General features: G+C 56.1%; 1 protein-coding gene and 1 pseudogene across 7 annotated transcripts; both read right to left on the bottom strand.

The window, feature by feature from the left end:
• Nucleotides 1-2,085: 2,085 nt before the first annotated feature.
• Nucleotides 2,086-3,126, bottom strand: LOC112636392 (annotated as a pseudogene). The gene has a single exon (XR_003122174.1). The product of XR_003122174.1 is annotated as an uncharacterized LOC112636392 (transcript).
• Nucleotides 2,086-16,667, bottom strand: ITM2C (integral membrane protein 2C). 6 transcript variants are annotated; one of them, XM_025405075.1, is made up of 7 exons: nucleotides 16,500-16,667; nucleotides 16,139-16,334; nucleotides 7,782-7,922; nucleotides 5,528-5,716; nucleotides 4,681-4,791; nucleotides 4,098-4,248; nucleotides 2,086-3,325 (listed from the first exon to the last, which is right to left on the bottom strand). In XM_025405075.1, exons 2-7 carry the CDS (start codon nucleotides 16,256-16,258, stop codon nucleotides 3,234-3,236), a joined length of 804 nt encoding a protein of 267 aa, XP_025260860.1. In that variant the 5' UTR covers nucleotides 16,259-16,334; nucleotides 16,500-16,667; the 3' UTR covers nucleotides 2,086-3,233. The 6 variants fall into 6 exon arrangements, with proteins under 6 accessions (XP_025260860.1, XP_025260864.1, XP_025260859.1 ...); XM_025405079.1 differs by lacking the exon at nucleotides 16,139-16,334; XM_025405074.1 differs by lacking the exon at nucleotides 16,500-16,667 and having other exon boundaries at nucleotides 16,139-16,383.
• Nucleotides 16,668-19,968: the final 3,301 nt, after the last annotated feature.

Raw genomic sequence — 19,968 nt, 5'->3', positions numbered from 1 at the left:
AAAAGCTTCACAAACATCCAACCCTAACTTGACCTGTAAAAACGTATCTCTTGGGCGGGCGCGTGGTGGCTCATGCCTGTAATCCCAGCACTTTGGGAGGCTGAGGCAGCTGGATCACCTGAGGTCAGGAGTTTGAGAATGGCCTGGGCAACATGGCAAAACCCCGTCTCTACTGAAAATACAAAAATTAGCTGGCGTGGTGGCATGCGCCTGTCATCCCAGCTACTCGGGAGGCTGAGGCACAAGAATCACTTGAACCCAGGAGGTGGAGGATGCAGTGAGCCGAGATGGCACCATTGCACTCCAGCCTGGGTGACAAAGCGAGATTCCGTCCCAAAAAAAAAAAAAAAAAAGTGTCTCCCTAGTTTTGATTTGCAGAACTGTTTATATTATTTGTTCATTTATCTATTGGGTTGTTCATTTTTCATAACGGTTTATAAGAACTTTGCATATTAAAAAAAATAGCCCTTTTATGCCCTGTGTTTGGAAAGACATTTCCCTGTTTACTGCTTATAAACCTCTTGGCTTTGTGGTATACTCTGCTGTATATCAATTCTAACTTTTCATAGACCAATTTTTACCTGGTAGATATCATGCTTAGAAAGGCCGTTCCTCCTCCAAGATTATCTTTTAAATAATCTCTTCAAGTACTTTCATAGTTTCATTTCATAATTAAAATCTCTGATCCATCCGGCATTAATCTTGTTCTATGGAAGCAGAATCCAGATTTTTTGTCAAAATGGCTATCCTGCTATTCCATTAAAAATAACCCACGTGGGCCAGGCACAATGGCTCACACCTGTAATCCCAGCACTCTGGGAGGCTGAGGCGGGCGGGTCATCTGAGGTCAGGAGTTTGAGACCAGCCTGGCCAACATGGGGAAACTCCGTCTCTACTAAAAATATAAAAATTAGCCAGGTGTGGTGGTGCACGCCTGTAATCCCAGCTGCTTGGGAGGCTGAGGCAGGAGAATTGCTTGAATCTGGGAGGGGGAGGTTGCAGTGAGCCAAGATCGCCTTACTGTACTCCAGCCTGGGTGACAGGAGCAAGACTCCATCTCAAAATAACAACAACAAAAAAAGCAAACCCACATCTTCCACTAACTGGAAATGCTGCCATAATCGTATATTAAATTTTCATGTAATTTAAGTCAATGTCTGGGCCCTCTATTGGGTTGCACTGGGCTCTGCCTTTGCTACACCAAACTCCTTAATTATTGTGGTGTATAATGCTTTATATCTGGAGGGCTGTTCTTTACCCTTTACAGGACCTACCTGACGATTCTCTGTTTACTTTCCTCAAAAGAATTTATTGTGTCAAGTTAACAAATAAATCCAGTTGGCATTTTAATTGTGATTGCATTGCATTGCAATCAGCAAATATAAAAAAAAACCTGATGTCTTTGCATGATTGCCTTGGGATCTGGGAACAAGGTGTGTCTGCACTAATTTGAGTATTTTATGGCCCTCACTGGATACTGAGGCTTAACAGCACCAAGCGGGTGGGTACCCATACTGGTCCCCAGGGCAGGGTACAGTTCCCACCTCTGGGGTCTGCTTAGCCATGGCTCTGGCCAGCTCTGCTGCTGCTTCCAGAATTCTCTAGAGAATGTGACCCTGTGATTATCACACAAAATCTCACTTCAGATCCCCCAGGAATGGTTACAAATTGTCCAGACATGGTGGAGAATAGGACACCGCCCTTGTGCTTAAGGACATGCAATAATGATGTCATCTGCCAGGTAGAACATTACAGGGTGGTTTACAGGCACATAAAGCAGCATGACCTTGGGCGAGTCGGTAAGCTCTCCCAGCCCTGTTCCCCTCCTCACCCAGAAAGTGTGAACTCTACCCAGCTCAGAGAGCGGTCGCGGGGATCCAGGGTGCTACGAAGGGAGATATCCCACACTCCTTGGCTGACTCCAGGATGTCCAGCTCTTTAGGGGCCAGATGTCAAGGTCTGCAGCGTTCTCCCTGCTTGCTGCCCCCGAGGTCCAGCTCCTCGACTCTGCCCGGAGCACCCCTCGACTCTGCCCGGAGCACCCCTCCTACACCCATCTCCCCTCCAGCCACACTCAAGTCAAGGTCAGAAGTAAAAGATTTTTATTGTTCTACAGACACTTCTGAAAAGAGATCTAATTGAGAAAATATACAAAGCATTTAAGAGTTTCATCCCCAGAGACTGACTGGAGGTATTACAGCCCTCCTCTCCAAGGCTCAGGGCTGAGAACGGTTAGCATATCGAATGATCAGTAAAAACATGCAAAAGTGAGAAGGAAAGGGAAAAAGGTGCATTCCCCTAAGCTGAGGGGGATGGAATTTCAGAACAGAGGAGGCAGGGTGGACAAGTACCAGGTGGCTCTCCCTTTCCCTCGTGTTATCTTTCAAAACAGTTCCAAGCTTGGAGAAAGCAACGAGCTCCACCTACTCAGCAGAACCCACGGCTCGTTGCCCGTGGACATGACTGAGCAGTGACCTTGCCTGCCCCGTTCCTCAGCAGCCCATCCCACTGCCTTGGCTGCGGGGACCCTGCTTGTGCTCCTGGGGGGCAGGACTGGGGGTCCTAGCTCCTTGCTTCTTTGGTTCCACTCAGAGAACAATTGTGCTTGACAGACTCATCCCCACTCCCCAAACTCCAGGCTCCTGCTGGTGGGCTGAAGGCACTGACAGGAGTCCCCGGGACACCCCCAGGCAGTCACCTTCCCTTGTGCTCTGGTGGGTCCATCCCTGGGCACGTGGTCCCATCCTCAGCTCAAGCCCCAGGTCTAGGAATAGGGACAGTGAAGAAAGTGTACCCTCCAAGGAAAAAGCTTTTGGGGACCTTTCTAATTGTGCAGATATTTCTGAAGCCCATGCCACAACCCCTAGCCCTATCCCCTTGCCCAGGGCCTCACATGCGCAGCTCCCCCAACTGGTCCTTCCCCTTGGGCTGTCAGTGCAGCTGTGGGCCCAGGCTTTGGCAGGCCCAGCTTCAAGACAGTGGGACACAGAAACATTTCATGGCATCCCCTCTCCCTCCGCCACACCCAGGAGGTCAGCAGAGATGGGGGCCCCCCAGAGAGATCACGGCTCTGGTACAGGGAGGCAGGCAGGGTTGCAGAGGAATGGAGAGACATGTCACCTCTATAGAAACGCGTCCAAAGTACAAGCTAAGCAGGGGGAAGGAGGAGGCCCAGAGAGTGGCCGGAAATAAGAAAAGAGGAAGACGGCAGGGGGTTCTGGGTGAGGGGGGCCTCACACCACCCCACAGATGAGCGTCTCCACCACGAAGGTGTTCTCGAAGTGGCGGATGGCGTTGCAGTTCTTGGCCCCTCGCTTGTTGATCCCTGGGAGGAAACAGAAAACCCCAGTGAGGCCTACATCCTGGCTGAGTCAGAAAGACCACCAGCCTCAGCCTGAGCCACAGGAGGGCCAGGAAGTGACACCCGGCCCAGATTCACCCAGAGAGCACAGTGACAAACGGGGAGAGCTCGAGAGATGGAGTCAGCCTGCCCACGTCTGCCACCTCCCTGCTGTGTGACCTCCGGGGTGTTAACCTCTCTGTACCTGTTTCCTCATCTTTAAAATGGGCAGCAAAAATAATAATGCGGATGAGAATGACTTACACTCTTAAGAGGTCATAAAGAAGGCCGGGCACAGTGGCTCACGCCTGTAATCCCAGCACTTTGGGAGGCCGAGGCAGGTGGATCACCTGAGGTCGGGAGTTCGAGACCAGCCTGACCAACATGGAGAAACCCCGTCTCTGCTAAAAATACACAATTAGCTGGGCCTGGTGGCACATGCCTATAATCCCAGCTACTAGGGAGGCTGAGGCAGGAGAATTGCTTGAACCTGGGAGGCAGAGGTTGCGGTGAGCCGAGATCGTGCCATTGCACTCCAGCCTGGGCAACAAGAGTGAAATTCCGCCTCAAAAAAAAAAAAAAAAGGAGGTCATAAAGGGCACACAGCATTGCCCGGCGCATGGAAGTTCTCTGCTAACGCTAGCTGTTATTGCTGCTGCTATCTCAGCTGTCTGACAGCTGGGCTAGGCACTGTCTGAAGATAACTACGGTCTGGGGCGCGGGACAGGGGCTACAGTGGGTGAAGCTAGCCACTCACGCCTCCGCGTTGCCCGGCGCCGGAGCCGGTAGGTGTCTTTCCCGTTGCACAGGTGGTAGATGAAGGACCCCAGGGCCTCCTTGTCACTGACGTGCTCTGTGACCACCATCTCCTCCTGGATGATGTACGTCTGCGGGAGGTAGGTCCCTCTCTGCAAAACGAGGTGGCCGCCGCAGTGAGTCAGTCCCTCAGGCTTTCCTCCAACTCCTCACCCAAAATGCCAGCCCACTTCCTCCTCCAGAGGCCCCTGGGCTGGCCCTTCTGATGTCCCCAGGCACTTCCCGCCTTGTGCCTGGTGCCTGCGCCTGTGCTGCCAGGAGCCATGGCGTGTGCACGAGTCTGTACCCAGGGTACAACCTTGAACACTAAGGAAGCCGGTCTCAGGGCGTTGACTCTGGAGATGTGGAAGCAGGGGGATAGCAGAGGCGAGACCAATCTGGGTAGAGGGCCCAGGTGACAGCAACGTCTCTTGCTTCCCCAACCCCTGACACAGGAACTTCCTGCACCTCAGACCTAGCCTCCATGAGACAGGGGGCAAGGGAGGGACAGGACGCTGCAGACACCCCCCCAACCCCCTGCGCACCTTCACGTTCATGAGGAGCTCCCAGAAGTTGCGAGGGGGCAGCACGATGGTGGTGTTGAGCTCGATGACGTAGCACTTGTCCAGGGAGATGTCATGGTATGCGGTCAGACCCTGGGAGAAGAAGGGGCCGGGTCAGTCTCTGCAGGAGGTGACAGCTAACCTGGGCAGGGCTGCAAGAGAAGCTTTGGCCAGCAGGGGCAGGAATCCCACTATGCCTTCCTGGGGCCCTGGGCCTTCAGCAGCAGGCCACCCCAGACTCCTGAACACCTGGGTGCGCACTCCCTTTTCCTGCTCTTCTCTTAGCCTGTTGTAGAAGATGCCACATGATAGAGGAAAATAGCAGCTATTTGCTAAACGCCTCTGTTGTTACCAAGTTTCTCATGTTTACAGAGCTGAGGTTTGGGAAACATGGTAACATCCCAGCTGTGCATTTATGAAACCTGTGAGGGCCAGCCATTCCTGGGCCAGCCTGGACCTCAGCGCGAGATGCCCTGTCCCAGGCCCCATGGGGGTGACATGAATATGCACGAGACCCACTCTGCAGAAACCCACTGAGCTGTATACGCAGTGCACTCGATGGTGTATGTACTACCCCTCGATACAATACACTGGCCCCGCCATGACAGCCAGCGTGCAGCTGGCAGGAGGCCAAGGAGCAAATCAGCCTCAGCTAGTTCACACTCGGCGAGAACCACTGTTGCCAACAAGAGAAATGCAGCGTCTTGAAGAGCCTGGTAAGCCTAACCATAGACACCTGCTGTACTCTAGGAGTCTCCTTTCATTCCTGCTCCCCTTGCCCTGGGTCCCCGGGACACCTGCCCACCCCCCAGGCCCTGGCCAGCCTCACCCGCTGGAAGTCATGGATGATGTCTGCAGGATCGCCACCACCAAACTGGGGCACAGGCACATTGATGCGCTCGTAGTTCTCGTCGAGGTAGATTTTCACGTCCTCTTCCAGCTCCATCTGAGTCCGGACCTGGGAGGACAGGGAGTCCTCATACAGCACACCACAGCGGAAGAAGTTATCTCGGGCCAGCTGAGCAAGGTGGAGACAGAGACAGACAGACAGTCAGAGAGGCTGGTCATACAGTGCACTCCGCAAGGTCCCCTCTGCCTGCCTGTCCACTGCATGCCCCAAAAGCCTGGGGAAGCAAGAAGAGCAGGGACTGTGAGACCCATTTTGCAGATGGAGACACTGAGACGTTGGGGTATCAGGTCAGGGTCTGGGACTGCCAGTGAGGAGATGAGCTGAGTCTTGGGCAAGGCGCTTCCCAGCTTCACAAATGGGAGGGAGGATGAGCTGGGTCTGCCAGGTCCTAGGTAGCAGACCTCTGTGGGCCTCAGTTTCCCCATCTGTAAAGCATGATGATCCCTAAGGTCCCTTCTGGCCTCCAATTCCCTGAGTCTGTGACTGGGAAATGGAGTGGACCAGCAGGAGTAGGACCTGGCCACCTCTGTGCCCTCCACAGAGGTGCAGACACCAGAGAAAGAGCCTGGGGTTGGCAGGGGGTCCACAGGGACGAACCTAAGAGTTGGGCACCTAGGCCTGTGCACGCCTGCCTTTCCCGTCACCTGCTGTCCTGGCCTGCAGACCTGGAGGGGCCTAACATGGCAGGTGGGGAGGTGGAGCTGGAGGCAACACTGTTAGGGTCTCGTGCCCCCACCACGGTTATCTCCACGTCCAGCCTCGGACAAGTGCCATCACCCTTCCTGGACATCCCTGATCCGTCTTGGAGAAACCTTGACAGACACTGTGTCTGGCGGGCCAGTCCAGTCACTCCATCAGTAACAGAGGCCAGGCAGCCTGGCACGATCCCATCAACTGAATGGCCAGGCGGGCCAGTCTGCCCACTCTTACTTCTGGAGGGGGCTCCTGGAGGAGCCTGTAGATGCATGCTTGGGACTGCCTGGCCTGGGATGGGCAGGATTCCACCGTCTCTGTTTGATTCAGTGCAAGTTCTCCAGGGAGGATGAGTCATTGCAGCATGGGGGCTCCTGCGGGCTGTGCAGGGATGACAGCCCAGGGAAGGTGAGGCTCTGGGGCTGCGTCCCACTGTGGCTGGACACCCCGAATACTGTCCCAGGGCACAGACCCAGGGGCTGATGGGAGGTGTCCACACACCGAATTGGGGTGTGGGGAGAAGGGTGTGAGTTGAGGGTGGGACAGAGGAGACCAGGAAATGCTGGACCAGGTCCTAGGGTAGGGCCACAACAGGAAGAGGCCTGGGGGAGGGTCCCGCACAGGACCCTGGAACAAGGGGGACGCAGGTCATGGAGGGGGTGGGGCGGGGCAGGGGGAGGCTGCACAAAAAGGGCAGTTGACAGGTGTGTGTGAGCTGAGCTTTCAAGGGGGAAGCCCCAGGAATGCAAACTCTTAAGCAATTTCCATCGTGGAAAAACTGGGGGACAACAAAGGTACATGCTTAGGAGTGGGAGGTCACTTGGGTCATAAAAGACTGGCAAGTCCCAACCTTTGTGCCACCCTGAGGTTCCCTGTGAGTTGTACGTAGGTTTATCCTTTCAATTTACCTACCTTCATTTCCAACCACACAGCGACTCCCTCCCTCCCAGGTCTGGGTTGGCCTAGCTTGGTGCCCAGGTCCCCTGGGGAGGGGGGTGGCAGGTGGCAGCAAGGACGCCCTCCCGCTTCTGGAAGGCGGTGGTGGAGACCGCCTGTACCCACCCCTCTCCCCCTCTTGTTTGGTAACCCAGATGTCCATGCACAGGCAGAATCAGGTCAGCCTTAAAGCGTGACCCGCAGGTGCAGAGTCTGATCTCTGGAGGGGGACTGCAGTTCGTTTCCGCTGGACCTGAGTTTCTGGTGAGAATTCCCCAGGGGGGCCCTGTGGGGCGGGCCCAGTGCTGTCACCTGCATTCATGCTTGGCTCTCCAGGACAAGGGGCTAAAGGTGGGACTGGCCTGCATCCAAGGACGCCCCAAGGAGGAGGGGGTACCCCAGTCTTGTGGGCTGGCTGGGCACTCACTCCCACCTGAGGGCATGTCCGGGGCTTCCTGCTGCCCCCTTGCAGGCACTTCCCTTCCCTCCACGCCTCTCTAGATGTGACCCTTTCTCGAGGCCCCCTCCCGGCCCGGCCCCTCACCTGCGCAAGGAAGAAGTATCTGTAGATGTAGACGGAGGCGAACACCAGACCCATGAGCAGCACGACCATGCCCATTGACAGGTAGCACACACCGCCCACCGAACCCCCCCTCTTGGATCGATGTTGTGGGGGCTGCTCCTCCTGTGGACAGCAAAGCTGGGTCAGTGGGGGCCAGGGCCCCTCCCCTGGAAATCCCCCCTTCCCTGAGTCAGGCTTCACCCGCTGGCTGGGCCCGGAGGGAGTCCTGGGGGAAAGGGATGACACCTGGAAGGGAAGGGAAGGCCCACCAGGGTCACCTGGACTCGTCCTGGCTAAAGTGAAACTGAGACAAACCTTGAAAGAGAAACCAAGACACACTCAAAAGAGAAACCGAGACACACCTGGAAGTCACTGAAAGGGATGCACCGGGTTCAGCAGGTACGTTTTGAGTTATCTGAGCTCTTAGGCCTCTTGCTTATACCAGCCGTGACCATGCTATATTATTTCAAACGGAAGATGGGGGATGCACCGACCTGGCCTCGGTGACTTCAGGGACTTAGAAATGTCTACAGGAATCGAGACACACCAGGCAGGCTGGGAGCCGCTGCTCTGGGTAATGGGGAGCCTGGGGAAGGCTTTTGAGCTGGGGAGTGACAAGATTCACTCTAAAACCAAGGGGCAGAGGGTAGACTAAAATGAGGGCAACGGGAGGTGGGCAGGCTGCATAAAGGCTGCTTAACTCCACCAAGGAGGCCGTGACTGATGGGGGCAGGGGCTCCAGGAGCCCCATGGGGTCTGAGCATGGGTGCTTGTCCCCAGCAGGGAGCTCTAGGCCTGCGATCCACACTGGCCCCCCACAGGCACTGACCAGCACAGTCAAGCAGGCTGTTACAAGTGGTGGAACAGCTACAGGATGAAGCCCGGAAGCTTCCGTACACCAGGGAGCTCCTGCCAGAAGAGAAATGTCCGGAAGGCCGGGCTAGAAGGCTTCTGGAAAAATGTGCTCTGGGAGCCAGAACTGGGCTCAAGATCACAGCTGCAGGGCTGCCAAGAAGCCAACCTAACCCATCTCCAGGCCACACGTGTGTGGGGTGGTGGACGTAGGTATGTGAGTATAAAATTCAATAAAACTGCTTTACCCAGAGCACTGACCAAGGGCCAGCCAGGTGAGCTTGGTCAATTTGCTGTTTGTTCTCCTCTCCACCTCCCACGCCTTCCCCCGGCCCCTTGCTCACCCTTGGAGATATTGCAAAAGCCCCAGGGCCAGTCTCTGCCTCCAATGTTCACCATTTAATCCCTCCTCCGTGGTGTCCAGATACGGCCAAGAGCGAGGTTAGAGGTCAGTTCCTGCAGACTGCCGCAGTATAGGGGAGGGGAGGGGATCCAGCCCCAGAGCCTGAAGCTTCTCATTCTGGCTCTGCCACTACCTGCCTGCTTAGCACTTTCTGGGCCTCAGCTTCCCCATCTGCAAAACGAGCAGGTCAGACCAAGTGACCTCTCAGGCCCTTTCCAGCCAGACGTTCTGGGATGGGAACAGATTTCCTTTCTCCCTTCCCCCTGGAGGGGGTGTGGTTCAGGCCTAAGTGACTCAGGACAGGCCCTATCTCTTAGCACAGCACACGGGTCCTGCCCTGGGGGCTCCTGCTGTACTCCTCAGGTTTCCCCTCCCACCCTTTTAGAGCACAGGGGAGTGTGGGGCCTGGGCCCTGGGGAGCTGAGGGTCTGACCTGCCCTGCTTTGGAAAAGGACAGAAAACGTCTGGAGGACCCTCCCTTCACTGGGGACATGCATGAGCAGGTCAGCCGGCCCCCAGCATCCTCACCATGGGGTGCCCCTGCCTGTCCTGCACCCTGACCCTCAAGTCTGCCCGCAAGGGAGCCTGCCTGGAGGGTGTGGGAGGTCAAACCACTGCCCTCACTGCCTGGCCCATGAGGAGGCCTGGGGCCTGTCCCCACCTTGCCCCGCTTTAGGGGCCCCGTGATCATATGGACCACCCACCCACTGTCATGTCCTCAGCAGCCAGGGTCACTAACTAAGGTCACCAGCAAGTGGCGGGCATGGCCACAGTACACAGGGCCCTCAGGGACAGCTGCTGGCCAGAGGGGGTGGGGACTAAAGGGCTCCGATTTTCCAATGGACTCCTGGGAGCTGCAAGAGACAGGGGTGCCACATTCTGCTGGCATCTCCCAGGGATCAAGCCACCCAGGAGCTCTTGCAAACCAGGCGCCAGGGATGCCCTCCTGCCCTTCTGGTGCTCCTGAGCAGGTCTTAAGGAAAGGTGGCTGACCTTGACACAGGCCAGGCTGCCTACAGCAGCTGCGAATCCTGCCCTTAGGACACAACATACACCAGGCGCAGATTGTATTTAGGGGTTAAGTGGGGCTACAGGCCCAGGGGGGCGCTGCAACCTCCCCCTCCTCGGGTCTCCCATGCAAAATGTGAGCAGACTCTGCGTGACAGGGGTTTTGCTGGGATTAAACCAGACAAAGAACCTAAAAGCCCTTTGTAAAGGATAAAGTACTAGATAAAAATAGCAGATCTTTATCAGCCGAGCCTTTCCTTTTTAGGGCTGCCTCTGTGGACAGCTGTTGAGGTTGCACTGTGGCCAGACTTTTGCTTCTGCATTCTGGAAAACCAAAGAAGCTAGCTTGTGAGATTGCTAACAACCGGAAAGACAGAAAAGGAAAAAAAAAAAAAAAAAAAGTCAAAGTGCTACATGTGAGAGCCCGAGGGCCTGTTCCACAAGTCAAATTCACCGACAAGGTGAGGCCTGCTAGCTTCATAGCAAAGGGCAGCCTCGCCTTTCCGCCTTTCGCCTGCCTATCCACCTTTCTGCCTTTCTGCTGGGCTGCAGAACTGGCTCCCATGTCTCCCTGTGCTGGGGGAGGGGCTGGGCTCAGAGGCCCCAGAGAGGGAGGCTGGAGAAGGCAGAGCAGGGAGAAGGTGAGGCTTCCATGGCCCCAGCTGAAGAGCAGCAGTGGCAGGTGTGGCTGAGAAGGGCAGGGGCTCCTGCCAAGACCCCTCACTGTGAAGGCTGGGGATTCCCCCACCTTACCTAGACTGGCGGTGGGTACTCCTCTTTCACGGCCCTGCTGATACCCCCCAGCACACAGCAGGGCTCAGCCACCCTGCCACCCTCCCAGCTCCCCTCCAACCTGCAGAGCCAAGCCCCCAGAGGCACCATCGTGAGCAGAAGTGCAGAAGGGAGCATTCCAGGCTACCAGGAAGCAGACGGGAAGCACAGATGTCCCTGCTTGGAGGCAAAGGCATTTCCTCCATAAAGCCCCACACAGAGGGAGAACCCCTAAATCCCGCCCCAGTGCTGCCTCTGCCTACTGTGCCCAATCAACACCGAGGCTCAAACTCCAAAGCCCTGGAACCCTCACTGTCCCTTTGGCCCTCAAAGCAGCCTGTGATCTCAGGGTATTTACACCTGTCTGGGGACAGTGGGGCATCAGGGAGCCTGGGCTCAACCCAGAGCCCTGGCCCCTCGGGATCCCTGATGCCCAGGTCACTAGAAAGATGGCCGAATGGCCCGCCTTCCTGAGACCCCAGGTGCTCCACCTATCATGCTGTAGACTCAGAAACATGTTGCTCCCCACAGGAAGCAGTTACAGCGAGGCATCTGGGGACGGGGGCTCCCATTTAGAAAGTAGAAAAATATTGCGTATTGTTTCCAAGGCAACAGAGCTCTCGGAGTGAAGGGCGCATGAGCCAGAAGTCCAGGGACCTGAGAGAGGCCTGGGCCTCTCCCTGATAGTTTGAACTGAGACCCACGGGGGCACTCATTAAATGACTTACCAAAACCAGGGCCAAAATGGTCAGGGGGAAATCAGTCAACTGTAGCATTAACTCAGTAGACCCCCAAGGCTGGAGGGGAGCGCTTCCCGGCCTGGCCCCTAGTAACAATGTCCAAATTAACTGCAACTATGATTGCAGATTGCAGCCTGCCTGGAGGGGTTCGGCAGCCAGAAACGCGCTCCTGAGGCCCAGGCTGAGAACAGGGAAGATGGGGGTTAGTGGGGCGGTCTCATCGCACCACATCTCTCCTGGTCCTCAGCAGCTTGGGCTCCAGACCACAGAGGCCAGGGCACCCATCAAGTGTGTGTGTTTTGTATGGTTCAGGACAGAGCCTAGCTGGGGGAGAGGAGAGTGGCCAAACACTGTCCACCTGAGCACACAGAGCCCAGTGGTCCAGAGGCACAGATGCCATCTGCCAACAGGGTCAGGGGTCCCCAGTCACTCTCCTGTCCTCCATTCAAGACCGCAGGCCCCATGGGCAGCATCTGCGCAGATGCGCTCTCAGTTTGGCTGGGCCAGGTGAAGTCCCTCTTCTCTTCCATCCCTGATAGTCAAGGCACCTCCAGAGAACAAAAGCGTACTGCTGGAAGAGCCCTCCTGGGGAGGGGAACCTGGGAGAGAGTGGGGTAGGGGATAGAGGGGCTGGCCAGGTTATGCCTCTGTGTTTTCACCATAAACATTTTTTCTCCACACTAAGAGAAAGTCATCCTCACTGGCAATCTGCTGACGGTCTTGAAACATGCAAGGACTGCTGAGAGAAGCGGGCAGAAATGAGGGAATGGAGAGAGAAGCAGCAGGAAAGCAGAAAAGCCACCATGGGGCCTGCCGGGGTGCCAAATCCCAGGAATGGACGACAGCCCTGAAAGTCCCCAAGCTGCCACAGGGAAGGACCTGACGGAGCAGGGCCACCGCTTCACAAGGTCCTTTCGGGCCAGGCCCTCTTGGCCAGTGGGCATCAGGACACTGGGATAGGGCTCCAAGCTGGCCAGATTTGCCCTCCTGGCTGGCACGGGACCCTCCCCCAACCACTCCAGGAGACCCAGCTCCTTCTGCCAAGGGCTTGAGGCCAGGACACACAAGGAAAGTGAAATCTGATCCCCAGGTATGCAGGCTGGGGAGGGGGTGACACAGGACCATTAATCAAAGGCAAATGCCAAGGAGAAAATTACAGAGGAAAGAAGATGATTGTATTTAACTTGTTTTTTCCCCTTGCAGCCCCCAGCTCCTGAGCCTCTACATGCCCACATTTGTGCATGCATGCGTGTGTGTGTGTGTGTGTGAATGCAGGCACAGGCAGGGTGTGGGGAGAAGGGATGGGCTAAGAGGGGCACGGCCAGCCAGTGGGCCCCCAAAGGGGAAGAGAGATCCAGTTGGTGCTGTGAGGGGGTGCTTTGCTGCCCCACGGGGTGCTTCCGGTCCAGCCCACTTCCCAAGCTGGCAGTATTCCAGCGGCCCATCAGCGCAGGCTCCTCATTATCTCAGAGTCAAAACACCACGTGGGGAGGCTGGGCAGCTGGAAGCCCAGCTGGCCCCCACCCCCATCCCTCCCTGGCCCACCGAGGCACTTCCTTCCAGCCTCAGGTCCACAGACAAAATCCTCCTTGTGTTGCAGTTTTTGCTCAGAAGCAAGGGCAGTGCCCACCGAGAGGGTGCTCCTGCCGCCTCACCCTGCCCCCACCCCGCCCTCACTCCGGGCCTGGACACAGGTCAAGAACTGCCCCAACACACAATCACTGAGTGCTCCTCCCAGGGATCACTTTTTAAATCTTGTTTTGGGCAGGGCGCGGGGGCTGATGCCTGTAATTCCAACACTTTGGGGAGGCTGAGGTGGGATCACCTGAGGTCAGGAGTTTGAGACCAGTCTGGCCAACATGGTGAAACCCCATCTCTACTAAAATACAAAAATTAGTCGGGCATGGTGGCAGGTGCCTGTAATCCCAGCTACTTGGGAGGCTGAGGCAGGACAATCACTTAACCTGGAAGTGAAGGTTGCAATGAGCTAAGATCATGCCACTGAACCCCAGCCTGGGTGACAGAGTGAGACTCTGTCTCAAAATAATAATAATAATAATAAATAATAACAAAAAAATAGACAAAATAAAATAAATCTTGTTTTGGAGTCCAGTTCAGACACCAAGGAGGGTTCCGGGGTCACTGCCAGCCAGAAGAAATGTTTTAATAATCTCCCGGGCATCCCCAACAGCATGGGACAAAATCTACACGCCCTGCCCTGAGAAAGCAGTCTCCTGGCTGCCATCGATTTCAGCGCGCTGAGCCACAGCTGAGAAATGGGCCTCCTGCCTGCTCATTGCTGGGGGTAGGAGAGGAGGCCTGGCTCCTTGCCAGAAACTGGGTGAGGAGGAAATGTGCCCATTGGCCAAGTGGGGCAACAGAAGGCCCGCAGAAGTGAACTGTTTCCAAGGCTCCAAATCTAGCAGGTGATGGGCAGAGCCAACGTGCAACACCTCAAGTCCCTCTGCACCCTGCCAGGGCCTCGGGAAGCTGTGAAAGTTTACTAACATGCAGTTCTGTCCTAAAGGTGCTAGGATTCAAATTCTTTCCCCAGATCGCATACTCCAAGCTCCCCCTTGCCAATTAGAGGGGGAGGGGACCCTGTCCAACTAACAAAGTTTTGGGGAGGAGGTACTCAGCAGGCTCAAGGCCATTACAAACAGCACGCAGGAAGATGTTGATATTTCCATTTCATGCTGGGTGAGGGGGAAGAAACGATGCTCAATTTCAGAGCCTGATGAGAAGCCAGAAGCTAGGATGTCAGTTATGCCCGGAGATGCAGGTCTCTGTCAGACGGCCCAACCCCATGCCATCAGCAGGCTGCGGCTGGAGAATGTGCTGCTCCTGCAAAATCTGGGGGACCTTCTGATGGAGTTGGAATGACACCCTCCCACTGTCTGACCTGGTCCTCCCTCCTCAAATATCTCCAGGAAGAGATGGCTAGGAAAAGAGATGGGCAAGCATGCTGCCTCCTGCCCCCATCACTGTCCCTCCCCAGGCTGAGTGGAGGGCAGCTTCCTTTCCAAAGAAAACAAAGCTTGAAGAACCCCTTGCAAACGTTTAAAGCTGCAGAACCATCTTCTTCAAATATGGAGCTTCCCCTCCACCTAAGCTTCAGATGAAGGGGGGAGCTGCTCTGATGGGGTGCACAGCAACTCCCAACCTGGCCTAGGTGGTTGTTGAATCTTGTGGCTCTGAGCCACTGGTTGCTGCAGCCACCACCATAAAAGGGCAGGGGTTTCTCAGTCTTCTGGCATTTCACTCAGGGTCTCTGCCCAGGCTGACACCCAACTCTGATGGCCCTCTCCAGTGCCCCCTCCTCCAGGGTCCAGGTCATCCTCTGCAGGCCCCTTAATGCCCCAGGCAAGACTGAATCTGAGCCACAAAACCTGGGGAGGGGGCTAGGCGTTCAGGGAGACTCTTCGGAAGCCTGCAGCAGGAAGGGGGGAAGCAGTGGACAAAGACTTTCTCAGTCCTGCCTCAGTGTGGGGTGGGGAGGCGGGCAGGACATGGGCTTGGTGCGCCACAAGACCGCTGGGGGCGGCGCCCACGTAGATACCTTTGCCGGGCACAATAAAACCTGGCTGGGCCAACTCTCCCTCCCTCCCTGTCCCTGCCCGCCAGGCGTTCTGGCCCCTGGGGGCCCTTCCCGGACACAAGGCACGCAGCTCAGACAGTTTTCCACAGCGGAAATGCCTTCTCTCCCCTAGGCCAGAGAGAAGGCGGAGGAAGCTGGGGTGGGGGTGGGGTGGGGATGGGGGGGGCGGGGGCGCACACAGAGCCCGGGGTCCCAGGATTCGAGGGCACTGGAGCAGTTGGGAACCCTCCCCGTGGGGTCGGGGGACAGCCCAGCGAGAGGCTGGGAATGGAGAAACGAGAGAGGAGCAGGGAGGCCCAGACGGCAGGGCGTGGGGTGGGAAGGGGGCGCCCGGCCTCAGACCCCCGACGTCCAGAAGCTCGGCCCCGTCGGTTCTGGCTGCTTTCCATTTCATCACTTTCTGGTTTGTCAATTCCGGTGCAGGCCAAGCAGCACATCCTCTGTCCCCCGCAGCCCCCAATTTGGGAGGAAATCAACGGCCCCACCCTCTTTGTTGGTACCAGACCCCCCTACCCCCAATTCCCCAGCCAATCAGGTCCCACCTCCCTACTTTGGAAAAACTACGTCTAACCCTCCTCCCATCCCCCACCTGGGGACTCGACTCGCGGCTTTCCCCGTTGATTGGAACCAGACGTGTACCCCCCACCAACATTCCTCGAACTTCGTCGGACCAGCCCCCTCCCCCTATCAGGCGGCGAGGGGCCCCCACTTTTGGAAGAGACCTGGAGCGCTTCTCCACCTGAGGACCAGAACCAGACTCCTCCTACTCTTGGGACTTCGGCTTTTGGCTGCCGCTTTAGTACGGGACTCAAGCCCCCTCCTCACTCTAGGATAAGCAATCATTCGAGACTACCCAACCCTGCTCCACCCCGGGCACTGGGGCCCTGATGCGCCTCGGGCAGTCCCCAGAGCCGACGGGGCGCGCCTGGGTCCCCCGCCCCCCCGCCTGAGCCCCAGACCCTCTCACCCTAGCCGGCGTCAGCAGGATCTCGGTGGCCGAGGCCGGCGCCGGGGCCGACGCCGATGCCTTGTCAGCCTTGTCGCCCTTGACGCCAGCCACGGCGGGCTGGAAGCTAATCTTCACCATGGCTGCGCCGGCCCGCGCGTCCGCCCTGCAGCCTCTGCCGGTGCAGCCTTGGTCTGTGCCTCCGCCGCTCCGAGCTCTGCAGGCACCGGAAGTTTGGATCCCGCTCGCGTCCCTCTCTCTAACCCCACCCCCTGCCCTCCCCGCCCCGTCCCGGCGGGAGGGCCCCGGCGCCCGCCGCGCCTGCGCCCCCTTCCCACCCGCGGGACCCGCAGTGACCCCTGCCGGGCGCGCCGCTCCGCACCTGGGACGGGTCGGAGTTCCCTCTGCCGCTCGCTCGCACAGTCACTCACTCACTCGCTCGCTCACTCATTCATTCAGCCGTCACGCTCGAATCCGTTCTCTGTAGCATAATCCCTTCGCGTTCCCTCTCCAGGGCCAGCATCCCCCGCAACTCAAGTCTTTGTTAACCCAGTGTTTGCCAGGCAAATGCAGCTTCCAGACAACTCCCGCGTCTCTCCTGCCCCACTTCAGATCTTCCCCTTTAGAAACGCTGGAGCCTCCGCTGTACCTGCCCCCAGGCCCCCCTCCTCCGACCTGTCCTTGGCTCAGGGAGGAGACTTTGAGGCAGGCGCCTGCTGCCTCCGTCTTGCCTTCTGAAGCCATCCACGCCTCCTTCATTCTCCATCTTGCTTCTGCCTTCATTCTTTATTCCTGCAAAACCTTCCTGGGGCGCCCTGGGGTGCACGCTGGAGCCGCCAGGAGTGGAGAAGGGAAGGCCGCTCCTGCTCCCTGACTCCTTCGTGTTGCTGCGACCTCAGTTATTGGGTGACCTCCTGAACTGCCCTTGTCTCACTCATCCAGGAGGACCCTGGCGAGAGTGGTGGGAAGACCCCCAGGGCGGGTATCAGAGGCTCGGGTTCCACTCAAGACTCTGCTTCTGCAAAGTATCACGGGTACTGGGGAGGCAGGGGCTTCTGTTGCTGGGATGGCTGCTCTTGGCACTAACGCCCTGAATCTTTCCTCTTTGTTCCTGGTACAGACTGGGCCAGGGACAGCGCCCAGCAACACACACAGGTTGTGCTGAATGGTCCGCTTTGGTTCTGCTGTTGGGCTGCCAGTGGAGGGCAGGGAAGTCCGCCAGCTTCTTGAGGACAGTCCAGGGTCCTCCACTGATCTCTCTTCTTACCTTTCAGGTCTTTTGCAGCTGCCTTGGGCCCTTAGCGCCCATGTCCCAGACCCGGACATCTTGGCTCAGATCTTGGATGAACCTAGCAGCCTTGAGGACAGACAGGTGGAGAAAGAAGAAAGTCTAACTGATGCTAAGGCCACCAGCCTGGGGAACTAGGGGAGGGAATGGGGAGGTGGAAGAAGACAGATGGTTTGGAGGAGACAGGAGGAATCTGGTTTGGCCCAGAGCCAGAGAGGAAGGTGGTATGGGCTACTGCTCATCACCTGCTCCAGATCCGATGTGAACCCTGGTGTTTGGAGAAGGCAAGCTCCACGCCTTGCTTAGGCCACATCCCCAACAAGCATTCCTTCACTCAGTGCTTTCCAAGCACTTCTTTGTGCCAAGCATTGTGTTAAGCTCTGTGGCAGAAAACAGAGATGCCCCAGATACAACCCAGCCACCAAAGATGTGGTCACGTGAAATCTTGTATGTGTGGCATTCTTTCACGTGCATTCTATTGTTTAATTTTCGTCACAGCCTCTGTGACCTACACATTAGCCTCATGTTAATAGTGATAGAAAGTAGCATGACTAAACCCAGAGTCGCCAAGCTGGTTTGGCACAAATCTCTGGTCAGCAAGACAGGGCCACCTGGGTGAAGCATCTGCATGCCTGAGACTGGCAGACAAGTACCCCCCTTCCCCGGAAGGCCTTCCTGGATTGGCTGGGATAAGTCTCTTTCCTTTGCACCTTCAGCACTCTTCAGGCCTCTCCTTACCCTTGACCATGGGCTCAGTGCTGGCCAAGTGCCAGGCGTACAACCTAGTGCGGTGATTCCTAAATTTTTTGGTTTCAGGACCCCAAGAGCTTTTGTTTAGGTGGCTTATATCTATCAATATTTACCATATTAGAAACTAAAACTCGGGAAGTTTTAAGACACAAGAATACATATATTCCATTGGGCATCAAAGCTATGTCATCACACATGTAGTGTCTGGAAATGTCCACTGCATGCATGAGAGAATGAAGGTGAAAAGGGCAAATAACATCTTATATTGTTGCAAAAAACAGTTTTGACCTTGGAGACCCCCCTGAACGGGTCTTGGGGACCACCATGCTCTGCAGATCACCTGCTCAGAGCTACTGCTCTGGTAGATGCTCAAGAATCCATATTCCATGGATTCTAAGAAACATGTTTCTTCACATTTTAACATCTTGGGAATCAAGATATCTTTTACAATTATAATTGGCAGTGATTAAGTAATGTCTCTCACAAGTGATAGCATCTTAGATTTGATGGAGTACAGTATAGCCAGTCAATAATCCAAGGGGCGCCAGGAGGCAGTGGGAGGTCCATGTCGCATACTGAGTTTTGTGGACTCAGGGAAGGACAGCAGAGTGAGTGGGGTCGTGGTGCAGCCCAGGCTCCATGCAAGACAGGAGATTTGGGTGGGAACTGGAAAGACACAGGGTGTGGAAAAGTGACAGGGAAATGAGAGTCTGCCCTGGGAGTGAGGAGAGTGACTCTGGGCCAGGAGCCCTCGGCTCAGTCTGACAGTCATTCTTGCCAGCACCTGAATCCTCTTTGTTCTGTTCTTGCATCTTACCCAAGTGGCAAAGCTTCTCCTGCTCCCCTCTCTGGTTCCAGGTTCTGCTCAGGGACTGCTAAGTTCTGTTGGTGAAAGTGGTGCCATCATGCCCCTTGGGACCACCGTGCTGCCTCCTCTTTGGGGCCCCGTGGCAGCCATGTAAAGCGGTCCCCTTGGAGCTTTGGGGTGGGACACCTCTGACTTCTCTAGCCAGTCATTCTCCAAGCAAGGACCCTGGCCAACAGCCCCAGCAGCACCTGGGAACTTGTTAGGAAGGCAAACCCTTTCTATGTCTATTCAGAAACTGAGGGTGTGTTCTGTGCCCACCAAGCCCTTAGTGATTCTGACACACACTCAGGTTTGGGAACTGCTGCTCTGTCACTCTGTCCACACTCTCGACAGCCACCTCCTGCCCTTTCCAGACTGCCGCGCTCCTCTCAGCAGCTGAGCTTGACTTTCTTCACTGAGAATCTGGAAGCCATGGCTTTAGATGGCTTATGTCTATCAACATAAGAACGTCCTCCTGCCTGCCAGCACATTTGCCCCCATCCGCAGCTGCCCTTCTGCCCACGTGCTCCTCCTGCCACTCTCGTGGAAGAGGCGGCTGTCTTTTCTCTCCAGCCACTCTCTAGGTGAGGATTCCACCCCTCCCCTCATATCAGACACCTGAGACGTCAATCAGTCCCCGCCTCCTAACTTTCCAGCTCTTCCTGTCAGCTCTGAAACATGCTTATATTAGCCTTAAAACAAAAACAAACCGCTTCTTTGACCCCACATCCTCCTCCACTGGATACCCTGTTTATCTTATTTTCTTCTTAGCCAAACTTCTTGAAAATTTGGTCTCCAGTTCCTTATCACTCCCCACACTCATCCTAGCTCAATCTGGCTTCTATTCCTCCACCTCCACCTGGCTGAAATCTCCAAGCTGCTCTTCAGTCCTCATCTTCCTTGTGCTGATTTTGAGCCTCTTGGCTGAGCCCTCTCCACTAACTCTTCCCTTCCCTCATCAACTTC

The sequence above is a fragment of the Theropithecus gelada genome, chromosome 12 (assembly GCF_003255815.1).
Source record: "Theropithecus gelada isolate Dixy chromosome 12, Tgel_1.0, whole genome shotgun sequence".
Taxonomy (NCBI): domain Eukaryota; kingdom Metazoa; phylum Chordata; class Mammalia; order Primates; family Cercopithecidae; genus Theropithecus; species Theropithecus gelada.
The sequence above is the reverse complement of the archived record's forward strand: the minus strand, read 5'-3'. Positions and strand labels throughout refer to the sequence as shown.